The sequence below is a fragment of the Lepisma saccharinum genome, chromosome 4 (genome assembly GCF_977018435.1).
Source record: "Lepisma saccharinum chromosome 4, izLepSacc3.1, whole genome shotgun sequence".
NCBI lineage: Eukaryota > Metazoa > Arthropoda > Insecta > Zygentoma > Lepismatidae > Lepisma > Lepisma saccharinum.
This window is the reverse complement of record NC_139232.1, coordinates 1,578,543-1,600,049: the sequence shown is the minus strand read 5'-3', so window position 1 is coordinate 1,600,049 and position 21,507 is coordinate 1,578,543. Positions and strand designations below refer to the sequence as shown.

The following is a 21,507-nucleotide window of genomic DNA, read 5'->3' as shown; positions in this document are numbered from 1 at the left end:
AACTCACAAGAAACAGGATAGACCTATTGACTAATTAATGCACAAATGTAAAAAAAAAATATATATATATAACATAATCGGTTGCAAGTGAGCTCTGCGCTTACTCTGACAACATTATTTCCACAACAATGGTGTCTCTAATAATGTGATCAGGTCGCTTGTGAAACTCCAAAAGTCAGCTAGAGAGCACCAGAGGCCAATATTTTAAATACTGTTAAAATGGCACTTCATTAAAATTTAAAGTGAGTGCGACGCTCAACCACGACATTGCGGGTTAAGGAAATTTAAATTTTTACTATAACATTACCTATGTAGATTGTGCTTTCAAATGCCTTGCAGAATTATAATTTGCTCATCAGCATGAACACAGGATTACCCATTAATATTATTACATATAAAAATTATACCTTATTTATTCTAAAGAAGAAATGTGTTCTTGAATAAATTTGCCACTTTCTAAAATACCCTTTTAACAATTCCATTTATTTTAGATAAGATGATGCGAGGATCACCTGCCTCTCAAAGTGAATGCCCATGATGATTTTTGTAATAGAAAAAAGCATGAATAAAGTTAGCCCCAGTTAACAAAAGTTACAACAGGATTAAATTATGCATTTGTTAACAAGAACATTTATAACATATAAATGTAATTTATATGAAGAAAATATTTCTATATTATCTCCTTTTGAGGTAGAACAAGTCTGTTTCTTATATTTTAGATGATTCAGTTCTACATCTGAGTATACTCAATATGTCAATTTCTTCAACTAGATTTACAAGATTGCTTCCATTTTCAAAACTCCACATTTAGTTAATTCACATCCAAAATGCAAAAGATATTTCTCTCACTTTAAGTCTTATTCCTCAAAACATCCATTTGAGGTAATGCATTATTTATCTACTCGTTTGATAATGCAGATGGAAGCAGATAATAATTTCCTGCTTCAAATTTAAACTTGGCACTTTTTACAAGTTCCAAATCTTTATTAAAGATTATGCCATTATTAAAGCATTTTCAAGATTCTGTTATGATCAGAAATGTCTCTATATAGTTTAAACAAACTATTAACAATTAACTTGCAAAGTATAATGTTTTCAAAATATCAAGATTTATACAAATACCAATCCTTCACCAATCGCTACATTCCATCCATCATGAGCTAACCCCAAAGTCCCCAACAACTAGTATCAGAGCAACTAGTTCAAGCAAGATTTTTTAGTGTGTGTTATCTTCATTACCAATGAAAATTTCATTCACAATTCAAATATTTCTAAATTCTCATCAGGTATTTCAATATCTGTAATATTTATAAACAATCTATCACCAATGTTCTTGTATCTTTAATCAAACTAGAAATAAATGTCTGATGAAGTGAGTGTGTGTTCTGCTGAAACGTCACAACAAAAAAAATGTCTTTTTTTACGCTTGTAACAACCCTAGACTACAAGAGAAATAATTCTACAATGCAAGCAATGCGTACATAGATGAAAAAAATTGTAGTACAGTAATGGTTAATTTTTTTCTTAAGTTGCACTTCCAGTGAAATATTTAGGCACTTTACATAATAGACATTATTTCTAGTATGCACAAGTACAAATTATGTATCATTGCAAAATCATTGATTGATTTGCTTTATTTTACTTTGCTTCTTGTGCCACTTTGGCTAATTTGCAAAGATAAGGATGAGCGATGATATGATGAAATTGATGAATGGACACTCACAAACATCCCTGCCCAGGCCAGGATTCGAACCCAGGACCCCTGGTGTCATATGCTAACCACTCGGTCACAGGGGACAGTTATTGCAAAATCATGTTATTTAAAGAAATTAAGAAACAAAAACATTCACAAGATTCAATTAATCTCTTCATAGTCAAGGTAAGTTATGAAATTTTTTGGCCATCTGAGGAACTAATTGCAACTGAAATGAAACCAAATGCCTCTGTAGTAAAAAGAAATGTGAGGAATCAGATTTTGAAGAGCTTACCACTCTCTGACCTGTAGGTTGGCCGCCATCTTGAACAAATGGCATCAAAAATTCACCTTCACAAGTAAGAAATATATATCTCGATTGTACACAAAAGTGAAGATAACCAAAATGAAAGAGCAGAGAATTTGCTAAATTATGTTTATATAACTTCACCCTGACTTCTCTCTGCACTTCAATCTTCTCTGAAGATGAGAGTGACGTTAGCGGTTGGAAGCTTATCCGGAAATCACCTGGCTGATTGCCTGAGAAAACCTCTTCATTATGTTTCTGCTTGATAGAGCTACCATAATTCTTAACTAAATTAGCTTCAAATTTTCACCTTAATTTTTAGAATTAGCATAAAAGTTGGTTTCCGACACAAATAAAGCAAATATGTAACAAACTATGTAATTTAAGTCCTAAAGATACTGGATCAAATTCATAACTCATGATATAATCTAGAGAATGTTTTTTGTTTCGTGCCTGTAAAGTCAGGGGTTGAGGAGATATGTAGTTTAAAGCATAGTCATGTGTTTCCTTATACTTTAAGTTTTTCATTTCTTGCAATATTGGTGAGAATGTAATATATTTTTTCTGCAGTGTTTAGTTTGCTTTTTTGTTGTTTTAAAATGTGTGCACCAGCAATTAGGTGTCAAAACTGGAGGGAGGGCAGTTTACTTTCTCTTGGTTCCCCATTGTGAGAGGGCAAAAAGGGTGTGTGGGGGGGGGGGCTAGGACTGCTCACATGACCCCCTAATCTCCAGTGTATGTATTGGGAGCAGTACACACATTCAGCAAATTTTACCAAGATGGAGACTAATAATACAGAAACAGCTTACCTGAGCATATATCATGTCCCAAAATCCCTGGAGATCTGTACACGTGATCTGCTTTTCTCCTTTCTGTCTTTCACACTTTGTTATGAGTCCTTCAAACTGTCGAAATCTTCCTCTAATAAAAAGATTAGTCTGGCCATCGTATGAATCTATGGAATCTTGAATTTCATCAGGCACTGATGATTTCATCCGCATCCATTCCCTGCTCTGCTTAAGGAGTCTTGCCTTCTCATCTTTCACAAGTTTTCTGCAAATGAAAAGCACATATGGTACAAAAAGCAATGAATTAATTCTTAAATTGCATCTACACATTCACCTGTTTCAAAAATACTCACTGCTGAACTAAGAAATATACTAGGAAATATGACAACTGTCCACAAAAACTATTTTGCTCAAGGCAAAGCACACACAACATTTGAAATTTATTTCATCTTAATAAATCTGTAAACTTTTCTCCAAGGTATGTCAAAGGATAATTTTCGATGCAAATTGCTCACACCATCTCAGAGATTTTCATTATTATTATAATAGCTAGCTGATTACCCGGCGTTGCCAGGGTGTATAATGAATTCTAACTATAGCGTAATATGTAACTAATTTTATTTACAGGTATTTAAAAGTATAAGTACAGTATACAAATTATAAAGTAAAATTCACTATAATATAAATTTAACAACATTCTTAGTTGCACCTCCAAGAGCAAGAATAAATAAATTGACCGGCATTGGGAATATCACTATTCATCTTAGCGACCCAGGAAACTATGGATTCCACACTAATATTGGTCATTTTACATGTCACCCCCAACCCTAGGAGTGCCAGAGGTGTCGGAGTTGAACGGTATTGAGAGTGTCCTTATTCATCTTATCGACCTCGAAAAGTATGGATTCCACACTAATATCGGTCATTTTCGATTATATTTATATGTCACCCCCTTCCTACCCCCACCCCTAGCAGTGCCAGGGGTATCTTGGAGTTAAATTGCATTGGGAGAGTCACTATTCATTTTAGCGACCTCGAAAACTGTGGATTCCACACTAATATTAGTAGTTTTCATTTATTTTTACATGTCACCCCATTCCCACCCCTACCCATAGGGGTACCAGAGGCATCTTGGGAGTTGAATGGCATTAAGAGTGTCATTATTCATCTTAGCAACCCCGAAAACTATTGATACCACACTAATATTGGTTGTTTTACATGTCACCCCCTTACCAACCCCGTAGGAGTGCCAGGGGTGTCTTGGAGTTGAACAGCATTGGGAATGTCACTATTCATCTAATCGACCCCGAAAACTATGGATTCCATAATATCAGTCCTTTTCGATTATTTCTACATGTCACTCCCTTCCCACCCACAACCCTAGGGTGACAAGGGTGTCTTGGAATTGAACGGCATTGGGAGTGCCACTATTACTCTTAACGACCCCAAAAACTATTGATTCCTCACTAATATCGGTCGTTTTAGATTAATTTTACATGTCACTCCCTTCCCTTCGCAGCCCACTCCGTAAGGGTGTCAGAGGTGTCTTGGAGTTGAATGGCATTGGGAGTGTCACTATTCATCTTAGCGACCGCAAAAGCTATGGATTCCACACTAATGTCCATCGTTTTACATGTCACCCCATTCTCACCCCCACCCCCAGGGGTGTCTTGGAATTGAACAGCATTGAGTGTGTGTCTATTCATCCAATCGACCCCAAAAAGTATGGATTCCATAATAATATCAGTAGTTTTCGATTATTTCTACACGTCACCCCTTCCCACCCCCTCCCCTAGGGGTGCCAGGGGGTGTCTTGGAGTTGAACAACATTGGAGTGTCCCTATTCATATTATCAACCTCGAAAACTGTGGATTCCACACGAATATCGGAAGTTTTCGATTATTTTTACGTCATCCCCTTCCCACCCCCACCCCTTGGGGAGCCAGTGGTGTCTTACCCCCCACAGTATTTCTTTCCAGATTGTAAGTCATATGTCTACCAAGTTTGGTCATCGTGAATGTCACCAATTAGCTTAGCGACTCCAAAAACTATGGATTCCACAGTAATCTCGGTCATTTTTGACATTTTAATTTTCACCCCCCTCTCACCCAATATCCCGATAGGTGATGAACTTGAAGTTGAACGGCATTAGGAGTGTCACTAATCATCTTAGCAACCCCGAAAACTATAGATTCCACACTAACATCGGTAGTTTTCAAATAATTTTGCATGTCACCCCCTCCCACCCCCACTCTCAGGGGTGTCTCACACCCAGAGTATTTCTTTCCAGGTTGATACACATTCCAAGTTTGGTTGAAATCGCTCCAGGTGTTCGAGAGTTATGCCGAAACAAACATACATACACACATCCATTTTTATATATTACAGGGTGGCTCAAAAAGTCACTTAACACCCTCGGTACAAGGCCACTGCAGCGCGCAACATGGAAAATGATGATGACCAATCGTTATCAGGCCAAGGGGGAACGACATTGACGCCACCCCCACAATCGGTGGCCACCTTATGTCCGCCATCTTGAATTCAACTTCAGAATTTTATATGGGAAGGGGGTGATATATCAAATCAGGCTAGAATTTCACGAGAAATGCAATGGTGAAGGATTTTTTGACGTATCTTTAACCAGTAAAAAGGTATGACTGAATTCTCGTACCAATTTGCTCCTTTTCGAGGTGTTAGAAAAATGCCTTACAAATTTGTTTAGCGCATCGGTAATGCATCAAGATCAAAGTGATGTCTAGGGAGAGAAGTTCGCATGCCATGTATACATCCACGAAGAGCGGAGCATTATGAATGGTTGTCGCGAACAATTTACAGTGTGACGCTTCCATTGAATTAAAAGTCCTTCACAGTGACAAGGCTAATGTTTATGTTCATAAGGAAGTTCATAAACAGAATATGTGACCTTTGTCATCTGATAACTAACTTTGGACAGAAACTGCTTCACAACGTTCCCATAGTTTCTGGTGTTCCTCCCTATTGAAAAAAAGAAACTCTGTAAAAAGTACCTTCTTACATAAGGAAGGATGAAAAAACCTGTTTATTTAACAAATCCAAGTAGCCCTAAGCATTTAAGGTTCCATTGATGGAAAATTGACTAACCAATCGTGTTCCACACAGCATGCCACACCATTAACTTGCCAGCACTAACTATTCAGCTTTGATCTGTTGAAAATGGGTTATCAGATAAAAAGCATTGAATATTCTGTTTATGAACTTCCTTATGAACATAAACATTAGCCTTGTCACTGTGAAGGACTTTTCATTTAATGGAAGAGTCACACTGTAATTGTTCGCGACAACCATTCATAATGCGCAGCTCTTCATGGATGTATCCGATTAAAATCTTGTGCAATGGCATGCGAACTTCTCTCCCTAGACGTCTCTTTGATCTCGATGCATTACCGATGCACTAAACAAATTCAAAGGCATTTTTTTAACACCTTGAAAAGGAGCAAATTGGTACAAGAATTCAGTCATAACTTTTTACTGGTTAAAGACACATCAAAAAAACCTTTTCTCGTAAAATTCTAGCCTGATTTGATATATCATATCACCCCTTCCCATTTAAAATTCTGTGGTTGAATTCAAGATGGCGGACATCAAGCTGGCCACCGACCGTGCGGGTGGCTGGCGTCAATGTGGTTCCCCCTTGGCCTGATAACGATTGGTCATCCCCATTTCCATGTTGCACAGCTGCAGTGGCCTTGTACCGAGGGTGTTAAGTGACTTTTTGAGCCCCCCCCTGTAGATTATTGAAGACTGGATGTTTAGAAGCAGTTTTTAGCAAGGCCAACAAATAAAAAAGGAGGTACAGAAGGGGCAAGTAGTATAATGAGGTAAAAAAGTTCAGAAAACAAAATGTAAATTTTCAACTTTAGTGCAACTCTTGGCATATGTCACATATTTTTCTATTAAAACTCCAATGTTAAAATATTGACTAAAAAACATAATATTAAATTTGGTCACGAGATTGAACCTAGGTGTCTAACCAACCTTCCAAGAAACATGTAACTCCCTATCTTTGGTAAAAGGCTGGAAATTTCATGTGAATTCAGAGTGACCATATATAGCACAATAATCAACATCCTAAATTCTTGGGGGAAAAAAAAAAACTACTTATTTTACTGTCATGCATTTGAGTAATCATGTAACGCATTTGAGTTTTATTTGAAGCTCACTTTATGCACAGATAGGTTAATTGGGACTGGACCTACAGTTTAAAGCGAGATCCGAACAAGTATGTTCCTACACTGGGTATTTAAAATTGGACTCCTTTATTACAAGGCAGTGACATTACCCCTATGCTATCTGGGAGCTCCTCATGTAGCTCATCTTGTAAGGGAAAAAATATCAGCTGCAATTAAGTGTGAAATATGTGTGCATGGTGGCAAATTCCATTTACAGGGTGGCTATTATAGGACCATGATAAAATTCAAGTATAATTACTGGTTTTGAAGGTGAACTTTCCAAAAAGTCAAGGATACAAGCAGATGTTTTCTCTATTTCAACCTTATGTATTACCTCCTCTCACCACCCACATACACGCAGACACAGACACAGACACAGACACACAAAATATATTAACAATATAAATGGTCTGTGATATTCCAATTAATCCAAAAATTCTGATCCAAACCAATTAAACAGTATATATATTTTGAATATTTTATTTAAGGTACGGAGTTTACATTTGCCATTTCACATACTCAGAATCGAAATACATCTACAAACACAAATCACAAATGTTATGGGATATATTAATCTAAGACAAATTGTTAATTGTATAAGAATTTCAAACTCAAATTTACCTATCATCTTCAAGATATCTTGCAAATCTTTCCGACAGATTGTTCTGCAAAGGACACAAACAAAGCAAACGAGCTGAGAGAATTCCATTTTATTTCCAATGCAGCTTTATCTTTCCCTTTCCTTCCTCAATATTAAAAAAAACAAAAAAACAACTAAACTGTGCAAAAATTGCTTCAGACCATTAATGAATATGTATAAATTGAACGAATAGGATTTGGATTAATAAAAGTTGCAATTTTTCACGTCTACGGAGAAATATTCACGTAGAATTCATGCATAATTCCCAGAATTCAAGGAATTCCCGGTGAGTACGCCCTGATTTAATCAAATACACTTAATACAGTATTAACTATAATACTTGTGAAGTGACCATCATATGCCTTTTGCAAATGTTAAGCACACACCAAAACTGAATGCTTAACTTTAAAGCAATACTGTTGAAAAGCTAAAATTGCTTAAAACTAGTGATAGAACACATTAATCAGTATTCTATTGGTGTTGGCCAATATAGGCATATCAGTGGGTCGGTAAAATTGCCGGTTTTACTAATGCGATATATATCTATAAATATCTCATAATTTAGTGCAAAATTCTGCCATTTTGTTAAAATTTTTATGGATAATCTCTACGCCAAATATGCAACTTCTTTTTGCACTGCAGTCACCTGAAAACAAACATTTATTACAGAGGTCAATGAACCATTCACGTTCTTCAAGGGCCATTTGGAATTATATATCGGTACTTTATAGGTATTGGTCCAAAATTTCACATCGGCCCATCCCTAGTTAAAATTATAATGGAAGTCTGATTACTCACCAACATATATCTGCCACCTTGGTGGCAAAATTTGAGTTTCATAAGGACAATATTTTCAATTGTGAATAAATGTTCCTCCCAAACCTCAAGTTTATCACAGGGAGTGCCAGAAGATTGGCAGATATAAAATGTTCTACAAGAAACCATTACACACAAATTTAACTTTTAGTAAATTTAGAGTTTTGGGAAAATGCACAAAAGCTCAGACAAGGAAGAGCTCTTAACCATAGGTTGTTTGCATATATTTACCCTAATTCTTTGCTTTGAAGTGTTTCCATAAAATTTGACACTTAAGTAACACACCTGAAATAGCGAATGGTTTTTCCATTTTCATCAACCGAGTGATGTTCTTGCTTGGGACCAACTTCATTAATATCACTTGTATCATTATCCTCTTTTTCTTGATCTGCAAAAACAAAAATCTTAACTTTAACACACACAACCAGCTCACCAATATAATGGAATTTTGCTGGAATTTTTCTCCTACTCACATAAATGTAAAATTAAATATAATTACAAGCAATCAAAATACAAAAACTTATAAATCTCAAGATCAAATTCCCCTATGTAACTTTTGTTGGTTTGAGTTGTGTTTATGCACAGATAGGCTAATTAGGGCTGGCCATACAGTTTAAAGTGGGATCCAAACCACCATGTGCCTCCACCAGGTATTGAACCTGGGACCCATTGGTTACAAGGGGACAAAGATACCACTACACATTCAGAGGCACCTATCTAATATTTCACCCTGTTCAATAATTTATCATAACTAGGGCTCGGAAGTTGATGAAAAGTTATCTATTTTTCTGGGCCTTGAAGACAATGCTAAACCTGATAGTTGACCATTTCCCTTCAGTTAGAACCAGAAAGCATTGCTTTTATTTTGCATTTTCTGACCTTTTTTCATGTTTAGGTCATTTTTAGTATTTTTTGCCACATTTGTTGTATTTTTAAATTTTCTCATTTTTACAAGTTTTAATTTTCTGGTCGCAATGGAGCAAACTGTTATATAAAAAAATTCCCACGTATACTTTCCTGCATCACACGTTCGTTAGTCAAAGTCCCATAAAAAATATGAACAAGGGTTCACTGTAAATGTCCAACAAAGAGGCATCAAAGGAAAATAGATAGGAAACTGAAAGGAATAGAAAACTGATAGGAATTAAAAGAGTGACTAATTACATACCCTAGTTTATTATTACAAGCATTGAAACATGTACTTTGATGTAATGCTTCAGGAGAACACACATTCCCCTCATCACATTTATTTGTAGTTTAATTAATGTTACAGTTGTAACAATAGGAAAAAATAACAAACAAAAAAGAAAGTTACACAATCAATCTTGTCAATAATACTACACTGTCTATACAATGTTGTAAGGTAAAGTTCACCGTGCATATAGCACCATGCTATGAAGGCACATTCAGGGGATGTGATGGTAGGGACCCACATATTCTCTCTCAGCCATTTTAGAGGTGATGTGATCACCACCAGTCTGGCCACCTTTACCACCCAGGTACCCATTGATTTGAGGCTGGGTGAACTCCAGAGCCACTTTCTGCTGGGACAAGACAGGAAAAATTCTGATCTTAGATCACCCACACCGGGAATAGAACTTGGATCTCCCACATGGCAATCAGATGCCCTACTGACCAGATCACAGGAAAGTTGTAACAATCGTAAACTAGAGGAACAATTTTACAATGCAAGCAAAAAGTACATAGAGGATGAAGAACTGGATACTGTGGAGCAAAGAATATCTCTGCGAGGCAGGTTGCCAGACTGCACCGTGAAGATTGGGGGGGGGAAGGGTGTCCTTAACATAATATAAAACATAACATGCGTAATTTTTCGAAAATATGTTTAAAGTAAGTTTACACATTGGCACCATGCTGCAATATATGCTATGAGGTGGGGAAGGGACGAATCAGAATATATTTCCTCAGTGATTCACATCCTTTATCTGGTTGCAAGTCACTTTTGCTACTAGGTGCACCATATTTAATCCATTAGACGAAGAAAAGGAAGTATTTAATAGGGAGGCAGATCAAGTAAAGTAAAGATTAATAAAGTAACTCAGTAGTAGATGTGCTGCCGTAACTAAATACTTTGTGGGGATTAAGACTCTGGAGGAGAACACTTGTGCAATGTTGAGAATAAGAAATTGAAGAAAATGAATACACACTAAATGAAGAAATGAGATTTATACTCACTGGCACTTTGAGCCATACCTTCAGCATTTGTTCGGTCTCTATTACGAACTGTAGACTGGTTAGTAGTAAATCTAGCTACAGGGCCTGATGATGACTGTTCAGGAATTGTAGGCAATTCCTTTCCTGCGATAAAGTTTGTCTTCTTCCTAGTTGTTCTTCTTGGTATCTTGGATATAACTTCCCCTCCACTCGTAGCCAGTGCTTTTGATTGCGACCTGGTAACTCTACAATTGCTTCCACTTGTTGAGGGCACTCTGAGATATTAAATAAAATGAGTTACAATTACTGGTAATGGCATTATGCACCAATAACAAGCACAAATCTATTATTTACTCCCCTAAATTGATTGATTGATTTGATTTGATTTTACTTCGCTTTTCTGCCACTTTGGCTAATCGCGAAGATGGGAATGAGTGATGATGAAATTGATGAAGGGACACTCACAAAGAATGCCCATTCCCAGGCCGGGATTCAAACCACCCCTGGCATCGTTGCGCAATGTGCTAACCATTCCGCCATGGAGGTCAGCTTACTTTCCTGAAAGTTATGAATGTGACATATTGGACCTAGATATTTCAGTAATTTAAAAAATTATTCTCCACTGTTATATTACAGGATGGCCACTCTAGGACCATGATATAATTCAAGTAGATTCCTGGCTTTCAAGGCGAACTTTCCAAAAATTCAAGGGTACAACCAGATGTTTTCTCTATTTCATCCTTACCTATTACAGCCTCTCACCCCCCACACACATACACACACAAATATATTCACAATATAAAGGCTTTAAAAATGCGGAGAAACTACTATTCACTTTTATCCGCGAAGCTGTTTTTTCTTTTTAGATTAATTTCAGTGGCCACTACCACCATCCTCCGTATTTATATACTACTGCGTCTCTCTTTTCCCAATTATGAATGAATAAAGGCTTTTGTGAGATTCCAATGTATCCAAATATTATAAATCAATTCAATCAAATGGTATATATATACCTAGGTATTTAAAATATTTAATTTAAGGTGAGGAGTTTGTATTTGCAATTTCAAAAATTCAGTCTCGAAATACATCTTCAAACACAAGTCACAGATGTTACGGGACATACTAAGCTACAAAAAATTGTTAATTGTACAAGAATTTCAAACTCAAATTTACCCATTCAACTTCAGGATACCTTATCTTACAATAATCTACTTTCTGTAAAAAAGTTAACAGATTGAGAGAATTCGGTTTTATTTTCTACACAGCTTTCTTTTTCTTCTTCAATAAAAATATACTGTAAAAAACTTGCCTCAGGGCATTTATAAATATAAATAAATTTAATGGAATTTGGATTAATAAAAGTTGCAATTTTTCACGCCTATGGAGGAAAAATCAAGCATAATTCACGCAGAATTCCCAGAATTCAAGGAATTCCTGGTGAGTAGCCACCCTGTATTAGTACATAAAAATTACATTGTAAACTTACCACACCAACCTATGAAATTTTTTTCACATGCTCTAAAATATCTTCTGTGTATCACACATTTTGTTTAAAAAGTAATTTGCGAACAAACCAAATTTTGGCACACATTGATTCAAGAAATTGGATTTTACAAGGTCATGTGTAGCGAATGGTTAGCATTCCCACCTTAAAAAGCGGTAGTACAAGGGTGTAAACTATTTTCTAAAAACAAAATTCCCTGGCTTTTCCAGACCAAGAGCCATAATTTTCCAGATCATTTCATTAGAACAATTCATGTATTTAAGGCGAGGAGATACAGTTACACACCATGTGTGCATTTATTTGAATATTGTCAGAAAGGGCAATGCTACTCAAGAAAGATGTGGGGGTACAAGAGAGTATGAATTTCTCCACATGTGGCAGGTCAAAGCATTTTTCAAAGTTGATTATTAAGCTAGATACAACCTGTAAAAAATATGACTAATAAAATTTTTGGAATCCCATGTATTCCTTATGGGAAATCAAATTCAACATCAAGTTATAGCTAATCAAAAGGGAGTTTCGACTTTTGTGCTGGGCAATCACTTCTTCAAACTGCCCTCTTCCCATTGATGTAATTTTCTATTCCATCGGAAGTTTGATATTCCCAAGATAACAAATCAAAAAATACTCCAATATGCCCAATGCATTTCTCCTTGCCTCCAGGGAATTTTGTTTTTAGAAAATAGTTTACACCCTTGTATTACCGCTTTTTAAGGTGGGAATTCTAACCATTCGCTACACATAAATTTATGAACCCTGTGATAGCATACATGCAGAAAATCCGGTGAAAATATATCATAACGATTTCTGATATAGATTTTCAAAGTTAGGATTACGCGACTTTTGAAACATACTGTAGTATGCACAATTGCTAGTAGGTGGTTTCCTAGCACCTGATTTTCAGAGCTGGCGCCTAGCTTTGAGGTAAATTTTTCGAGCACTGCCAGTATGTATTTACTTGTTGCACATAACAACTAGGATTTTCTTCAAATTGTCAGTACTGAAACACTGTCTTCTGTCAGACAAAACATTCTTCATAGTCGAAAAGGACCTTTCCACGTCAACGGATGTCACAGGGGCGTATTTGAAGCATGCTGTCACGAATGGATCTATTTGAACTGTGACAGTATTGTCACCCACTAGAATTTTGCCGATCTCCATTTCCTCAAGATCAGAATTTTCACTACGAACACGCACACATTTCTCACTAACCAACTTGCCTTTAGGGTCAGGAACAGAAGTGATCGTCCTCCTCCGTAGTCGAGCGGGTTAAGGCGTTCACTCGTCTTGAGATCGTTCGCTGCGGGACGGCGTAGGTTCGAATCCGGCTCTGGTCGGAATTTATTCGGCCTGCGTATAGGGCCGGTGGCAACCCACCATCGTGAGGAAATTGGGGAGCTCCCAATGAGTGAGTGTAATCCGGTCGAGAAGACCTACTATAACGGCTGGGGATACGTCGGGCTGACCCCCCGACTATTCCAATACTGGTTGAAGATCTCCACGCTTAGAGGTGACGCTCATCAAGCGTGGGAGGGAGACTGGCAGTCGGTAGGTATGCCTTGGCCCTTCATGGGCTGTTGCGCAACGGATTATTATTATTATTATTAACAGAAGTGATCACGTTGACACATTCGTGGAAAGTAGCCAGAGCAGACACAAGGGTTTCTCCTGATTTCTCTACTTTAGTTATTGTTTGTGGCAGTATTGTATAATGGGCTGCAATAAGTGACAAGTCACTTCGAACAGTTTCCGAACGTAGCAATTTTTTGACATCTCGTACAGCAGAGGATTCTGATTTATGTTTCTCTGACAACACGTGTTGAAATATGAAATATTTCTTCCCGTGGTTCACAGCTTTCTCGCACACTTTACACAGAAGGACCGATCCATCTTTAGAAAAGATGTCAGTTCCAAATTCAGACACACAGCAGTTTAACTTGCTTTTCAAAGGCACATTTTGTCTGGGGGGCATTTTAGCATGGTTCTGCACTCCAAATTAAAGAAGAGAACTTGCAGCGAATTTCTGTTCAAGAAGGCGAATTCGAGACAACAATCGCTTATCGCAACGCGAGATCAAGAACGTTTGTTTTGCTTCAGCAAGGTAGTCAGTTGAGTTGTTGTTTCTGCGAAACCGATAATGAATGCAATGTTGCCAAACTGCCTGGTATTGAATTTAAAACTTGTGCATGAATTGTTGCTGTGTAAATTAAATACTTGGTGGCATTTGAATAACAAGGGTTATTGAAAAACGAAATCAAATAGAAGAGAAATATAATTTTAAAAAATGTCTTGTCAGAATGACAAAAGAGGCAAAAAAAGGCAGCATAAGGTGAAATAGGCAAAAAAAAGGCAACATAAAGTATTGTTCAGAATGTTAAGAACCTTCAGATCGGTGTACTTTTGTGTTCAATTTTTGTCTACCAGCATCTCAAACGAATAGGCATTTTGTCTAAAATCCGGGCTCTACTCATCAGATATATCAATCAGTTTTTTTCTTCTTTGCAGGGGTTGTATTTAAATATGCTTCTCACATTCTATTTCTAGGTGGAGCTCTTGGCATGGAATGACACTGCAAATGTCTTGGGAAATTTGTTCATTTGCTGTCAAAATGACACCATCTTCAAAATGTTGAGAGCACAATATACTATATTTTCTTGGTAACCACTTGTTATGTCTCATACTGGCAATCCATCGTGCACACAAATCCTTGTTCCTTAATTGGAATCTGGGTGGAAAAGAGAAATGCCAAGAGATTATATACTTTGCAGGCTGTATTTCATTGAAGAGAGATCATAAAAAATTGTGAGAGATCATTGTGTAAAATCTAACAGAGGTCAACCATTCAAGATGTTTCTAAAAGCTATGAAGAAAAGATCACATGTGGTTTGGGGAATAAAAACAATGTTTTTATGCAAATCTGTAAGAAATGGGACTGTTATGCTCATGCGAAGGTCACTGTTGCTGAAATGATATTTAAGAAAATATAACCAGTGATGGAAAAAAATTTTAGTGTATCTTAGAGAATCCTAGAGAATGCTAAATCTATATTTCAGAAAACATCAGCTACAATTCCATGTTTTGTAGTTGTGTGTGTGTGTATAGGACACATGCTTTTCACTTTGACTATCATCAACAATTTTTAATTTACCTAGTACATCACGATTTTTGCAATTAAGCGAATTTGTCCATTAAGGACGAAGCAAGTGGCAAGAATGCAATCTCCCTTCTCACTGAGGTTCAAACCTGGGTAGATAGTCAACGATGCATTCTACTTTGAAAATTCAAGGTGACTAGACTGAAAACTGCACATTTTCAACAACTTTCATCTCTTTCCATTTCTCGTAACAAGAGTTGTTCTATGATGTCAGACTTTTAAATCACCCCATGTGTATATTGAGTCTCCCAGGAGAGTGCATAACCACTTTTCTCCTGAGATTTCAGCCTGTGTATGGGACCAGTGGCCACACACCATCGTGAGGAAATTGGGGAGCTACGAATGAGTAGCATAACACGGTCATAGAAAACCTTAAAAAACCAAGTAGGGGTTGTCGTGCTGAGCACATGTCAACCCATAACCGATCGGATGATCTCCCACCTCTGGTGGGAGAGAGGCCAGCAGTCTCTAGGTAGGCACTGGCCCTTGCGGGCTGTTATGCCACAGGTTATTATTATTATTATTATTCTACCATTGAATTGTGGAACCTCCAAAACACAGGGATTACTTCGAAACATGACCATATCGCTGAAATGCTCATTTCTAGATTTTGTCATATACATAGCTTATTTTGGGATTTTGAGTTGTTTCTGTCAGTGCGGAGAACTCAACACAGGTAAAAACAGCATAACTGAAAAATCAGGTAAAACCAGGGCTGGCTCAGTTGGTAGAGCAACGACATGGTATGTCAGAGACCTGAGTTCGAGTCCTGGTAGAGCCTGCTCTTTTGCGGAAATTTCTACTATTTCACTTGACATTTTGAGTGATTATTTCAAGGACAACAAATTTTGATAGTGGTACCTCATTTCTCCTTAACTAACTAACTCTCTAGCCTTCTTAAACCCGAAGGTTCATGGCTGCAGCAACACAGGCCTTCCATCTGTCCCTATCTTGAGCAAGATCTATATACTCTTTTCCATCCATACAGATTTCCTTTAGGTCCATCTCAACGTTGTCCCTCCATCTTTATCTTGGCCTTCCTACAGGTCTCTTACCATCGGGTTTCCCAACAAGAATCCTGTGAACTCCTCTTTCCTCTCCCATTCGTGCCACATGGCCTGCCCACCTAAGTCATCTTGATTTAATTAATTTCTCCTTAGTAACAAAAAATTTGGTAACTACATATTCAGCTTTGCTATGTGCATGCACTATATTGCGACCTAAATTCAACTTATCAAGACAAAGTTTTGAATCTTAAGATGTAGTATAAGCATGCATCAATTAAAACAATAGTAACTTACTGAATGTCTACTGGTGAGGTTGTATGTCCTTTCCTCTTAGCTGGCATCTTTGTATCCAAAGGTTTGACTTCTTTAGGAGGCTGTAATGAAAAGAAAACCCATGAGAGACATTCTTAGCTTAATCACACTGTACAACAGTAGAAATGTAAATTAAATAAAAGTTGTCAATTCTTGTCAGTTTTGGTAGTGCTGATATGGAAATGGAAATTGAAAATTAGCTCAATTTTCATTTTACACAGGGTGGTTAATTAATACACAGGGGAAATTTGAACAAGTCAGATTCTTTTCAGTTCCTAACATTAATTGTGTTCTTAATACTGGAAGTACAGTTTCCTGTGCAATTTTTAGTGAACTTCAACGTGGACAGAGGTTACATCTGTAGTAAGCAACCAATTGAATAGGTCTAATATTTGTCTGAATAGATCAAAATGCCGCAAGGTTGTGTCATCTGTGCTACATGTGTGAGGAAGCATTATTTTCTTTACAAAACAGCGCAAAATACAGTTTATTAGTACTAGTATTTGTAATCAGGGTCCAAGATAAAACCTAAACAAAGAATGTTAAACTAGTTTGTTTAATACGTACAAATCTGTAGGTGGAAAAATCAAGTCTTAAAGGTCTACTTAAATAGCTACGAGGCTTTACGAATGTGTAGACAACACTGTCACATTTGGGGTGAGTTCATTTACATAATGCACAAGCGCCATAAGACTATATACATAAAGGTTTCTTGATAACTTGCTGTACGGGAAAACAATCTCTTCTCAATTTGCCAGTTTCATTGATATTCACAAACTAATAGTAAACTCAATGGGCCTCTTGTCTAGAAGATAACAAAAAGAACAACAATTAAATCACTTCTACATGTTCAATGGAAGAGCAAGTTCAGGGACTAACTATGATTATGTAAATGAAAAGTGCAGATCGGGAACTTTATAGAATGTACAGTAAAACCTCGTTAATCCGGACCCTGATAAGCCGGACTTCGGTTAATTTGGACAGGCAAAAGGCAAAAAACAAAATGATGCAAAGCCAGGTCAGTCGGGCACATCATCATCATATGGGTATCACATATGTACGTACTGCATTGTATTGCTTTACATTTTACTGTACTGTATAGTGTACTTAGGCCTATGCCCTTTAAATACATCATAATAAACTTGTTTTGTTGCTATAAATGGAGTTTTAATGCACTCTCTACTGTCCTAGGTTATTTCAGTTAATCTGGACTTTTGTTAAACCGGTCAACATAACCCCCACCCATTAGTCCGGATTAACGAGGTTTTACTGTACTTAGCTTTCTCCTCCATAACGTTGTTGCTCTGACACCTTCACAAAGTGTTCCTCTCTCGGAGTCAAGAATCCAAAATGAGTTGCCTGAAGGACTGCGAGGTCCCACGGAGGCTTCATTATTACATCATTGCGTAACTGATTTTATTGACCTCTGGTGGCACAATTCTATCAAACTGGTACAAATGAAAGTAAGATAACAAAATGACTGCTCCTTGCGTACTATGGTCTATAGTTGTTTGTATTTATGTCAGCAATCAAAGAAATTAGATTGGTGTGAAAGAACATTCATTGTCCATTGCAGTGCCCATGGTTTGGAAAGAGCATACTGATCACAAATGGGATGGCCCTTCTCCCCCTTAACTGAGATTCAAGCTCCATAATTACAAAGGTGGAATGTATTCAACGAAAATGAATCTCAATCAATTTGTGCAAACAGAAAAAGTTACTTCATTCTTTACTCTTGTATCATTGATGAATATGGAGGCTCTCGCAATCAGTTACAAGCTTGAAGAGCAATTCTTCTGCTTTTGGAAGTAAAGCTCCTTCATGTCAGAAACGAGATTCCCTCAATTCTAATTGAGCATAAATATATTTCCAGTGAAGAAATCTTATGAAAATATGTAACACCACCTTGAAGTAATCAAATACAGTGGAACCTTCATTTTACATTTTTCAGGGGACCAAGCTTAAAAAATTTAAAATGCAGGAAAACTTAAAACCGAAGAAAATTTCATAGCATTATGCTATGTTGGGACCATCAAGATTGAATGTATAATGGGGGAAATGTAAAATCTGGGACCATAAATCAGGATTCTACTCTATAGTGACTACCAGGGACAGCGTTATGGTGCACCTACACTCATATGTATATATAATGTATGTGTGTGTAATTCTTGATCTCATGTTAACAAAGTCCCCTATAAGGGCCTGCTAGAGGGTGATCCAAGAGTCCCTCAACAACTCTTATAAAAAGTAAAGGTGTTAGGCTGGGTACTACTGGTCATAATGAAAACAGGTTAGGATTAGAGGGAACCACATTGGTGTGTTCCAAGCAGACGTCCGTCATATTGAATTCAACTCAAAATTTTCAAATGGAAAGGGGGTTATGTGATATATATATATATGCCACTGTTTTCTCACACCTGGAAAATGATACATTTGTTACAATCATGCAGTAATAACTTTTTCCTGATTAGAGAAGGGTTGAAGAAACCTTCACCTCTGCATTTTTCATCAAATTCTACCCTCATCTGATTCTACTGTCGGATTAAAAATTATAGATACTCGAGTGTGGACCCCAATTAAAAATTAACCAGTAGACCTATATAAAAACTAGTTACATCAAAATTTAGCTCTTACAATTCTGTGTTAATCTATGCTTTCCAATTTTTTTCGAGTACGTCGTCTCTTTTTTATTGCCCTGAGAACAAAAGAAGTGCCGTTTCTTTTACTTTTGCAAACGATCACTCTCTTTGAAACTAATTAAATATAAAACAAGTGGTCCAATCGTGATGAAATTTTAGGATGGTGCAAACAGAAAGGTTTTAAACATAATTCTTAATTTTCAGATTTTTAAAATTTATCAAAAAGACAGTTATTTTCAATTTTGCGAAACAAGGTTTTCTTGGTATTGGGTAGTCCTAAAAATACAATATTAGTATTTTTTAAAGCTCTTGGCATCTTTTTTTAAAATCCAATCTAATTGCCAATACACATTGCGAAACCGATTTTATACAGATATTTATTCAACGGAGTAAAGCTGTATGCGGACGTGGCAACACGGCACACAGCGATGCCCGTTGAACGATGGAAACTGCGGTTTGCCCCAGTCAGACAATGTTACCACTGAGTAACTAAGTTCATTTCTTACATACGCATATACGAACCCTCTACTATCTACGTCAATGGCTGAGGGCTTAATTGTAGATCCGGCACTGACTTTACCTTTATATATTATGTTCGTTTCTGTACCCCTGAGTAACTAAGGTAATTTCTTACATACAACCCTCTACTATGTCAATGGCTGAGGCTGAGGGCCCCCCAAAGACTTACTTGTCTGTGTTAAAAAAAAAAGTATTTTTAAAATATTGCAAGCTCTCTTATGGAAATTTCCATCAGTCATCAGAATGATACAATTCAAAAGTAGCATCCCTACAGCTACATTTACCAAAAGAAAGCTACGCTACTTGCTACTTTTGCATAAAAAATAATAAACAACCACATGGATATTCAAAAGAAATGCTCAGCAATTGAACATACTACATAATAGACCCAGTTATCTATTGTCATGATAACTGTCATTCGATATATTGGGTAGGTGAATAAGTTTGTACCATTTTATAACATACATTAACAGAAATACAATAATAATTAACACAAACATATTGGTTTCGTGCGTGTTGCTCACTATCTATAAACAAAAATACGTTAGAGTATTCAAATTGGTCTACTTACGCAAGTGAGTATGTATTCTTACGTGGACGACGTTTCGGAAGCTTTACTGCTTCCTTCCTCAGGTTGTCGTTTTCAGCTCGGAATATCAAGCCATGTCAGAGAAGTGTCATGTAAGGATACTGGGTGAAAGGTTCGGGTTAAAAACACTTCATAGTGCTTGACCTATACAGAATTAAAACCACTTTGCTAAAAACCCCTTAAAACTCACAATAAAACATGTAAAAACCACCGCTACGGTAAACTGGAGTGGCCGTTGAGAGCCTAAACTCCCTGTCAAGGTGAAGCGAGCGGGCAGATGGCGCCGCGCAGCGGAGTGGTACTTCCCCTCCCACGAGAGAACCCTCCCCTCTCTTTTTCTTCCCCTCATCACCAATCCAAGGAAAATTCCCGTTCCACCTCGGCTGCTTTCCTTACTTCCGATGTGACATGGAAGCCCATCGGGGCCCTTTTATTATTCAAATTGTCCCACTTTTTAAAAAAGCTAATCCATACGTCATCTAAATTGCCCTCGTCCCGGTTCAGTTTATTTCTGTGTCCCGCGCATATCAATGCCGTTTCGTACACGTTCCTATCCAATTTACTATTACTTTTTTTGATAACCTCTCTTTTTATTATTCTATGCCCACTGTTTATTATATGCTCTGCTAGCCCCGTTTTTGGATCCCTTTCTTTGATGTTCTTATCATGTTCGCCCCATCTAATACGCATGCTCCGGCCGGTTTGTCCAATATATTCCATCCCGCAATTGCATTCAATCCTATACACCCCTTTTTGTTCATCGGGGTTATCTCGAATTTTTACCCCCCTCTTATAATCCGTGAAATGCTTTTCAATATTTCTAGGTGCTCTCGTCCCGCATTTCACACCATACTTTTTCACTGTTTTTTCAATTTTCTCAGTGAGCCCTTTACAGTACGGTATCCCAACATAGTTAACTTTACTATCCAACCCTCCCTCCTCTTTTTCCTCCTTTTCTAGGGGGCATAAATTTGCTGTAAAGAACGAACGGTTTGTGAAAGAGGAGGTTGTTATCGCCACGGAGAAAATTATCGGGAAGTTAGACGAGAAAGAAGATAAGTCCAAGGTCAGGCAGGGTGTACGTGAGATTATTGATGAACACATGTTGAGTCAAATTAGGAGAGGGTGTGTTTCCAGGGGTGGGAATAGAACGCAA

General features: G+C 37.2%; 1 protein-coding gene across 1 annotated transcript in view; it reads right to left on the bottom strand.

The window, feature by feature from the left end:
- The window catches only part of LOC145986358 (uncharacterized), a 110,285-nt gene that overhangs the window by 63,374 nt on the left and 25,404 nt on the right, over positions 1-21,507 (bottom strand). The window contains exons 3-6 of the mRNA XM_083120239.1: positions 16,587-16,666; positions 10,667-10,902; positions 8,738-8,840; positions 2,810-3,053 (exon numbers count right to left, since the gene is read on the bottom strand). Coding sequence (XP_082976365.1) covers positions 2,810-3,053; positions 8,738-8,840; positions 10,667-10,902; positions 16,587-16,666 — 663 coding nt within the window. The remainder of the gene's footprint in view (positions 1-2,809; positions 3,054-8,737; positions 8,841-10,666; positions 10,903-16,586; positions 16,667-21,507) is intronic.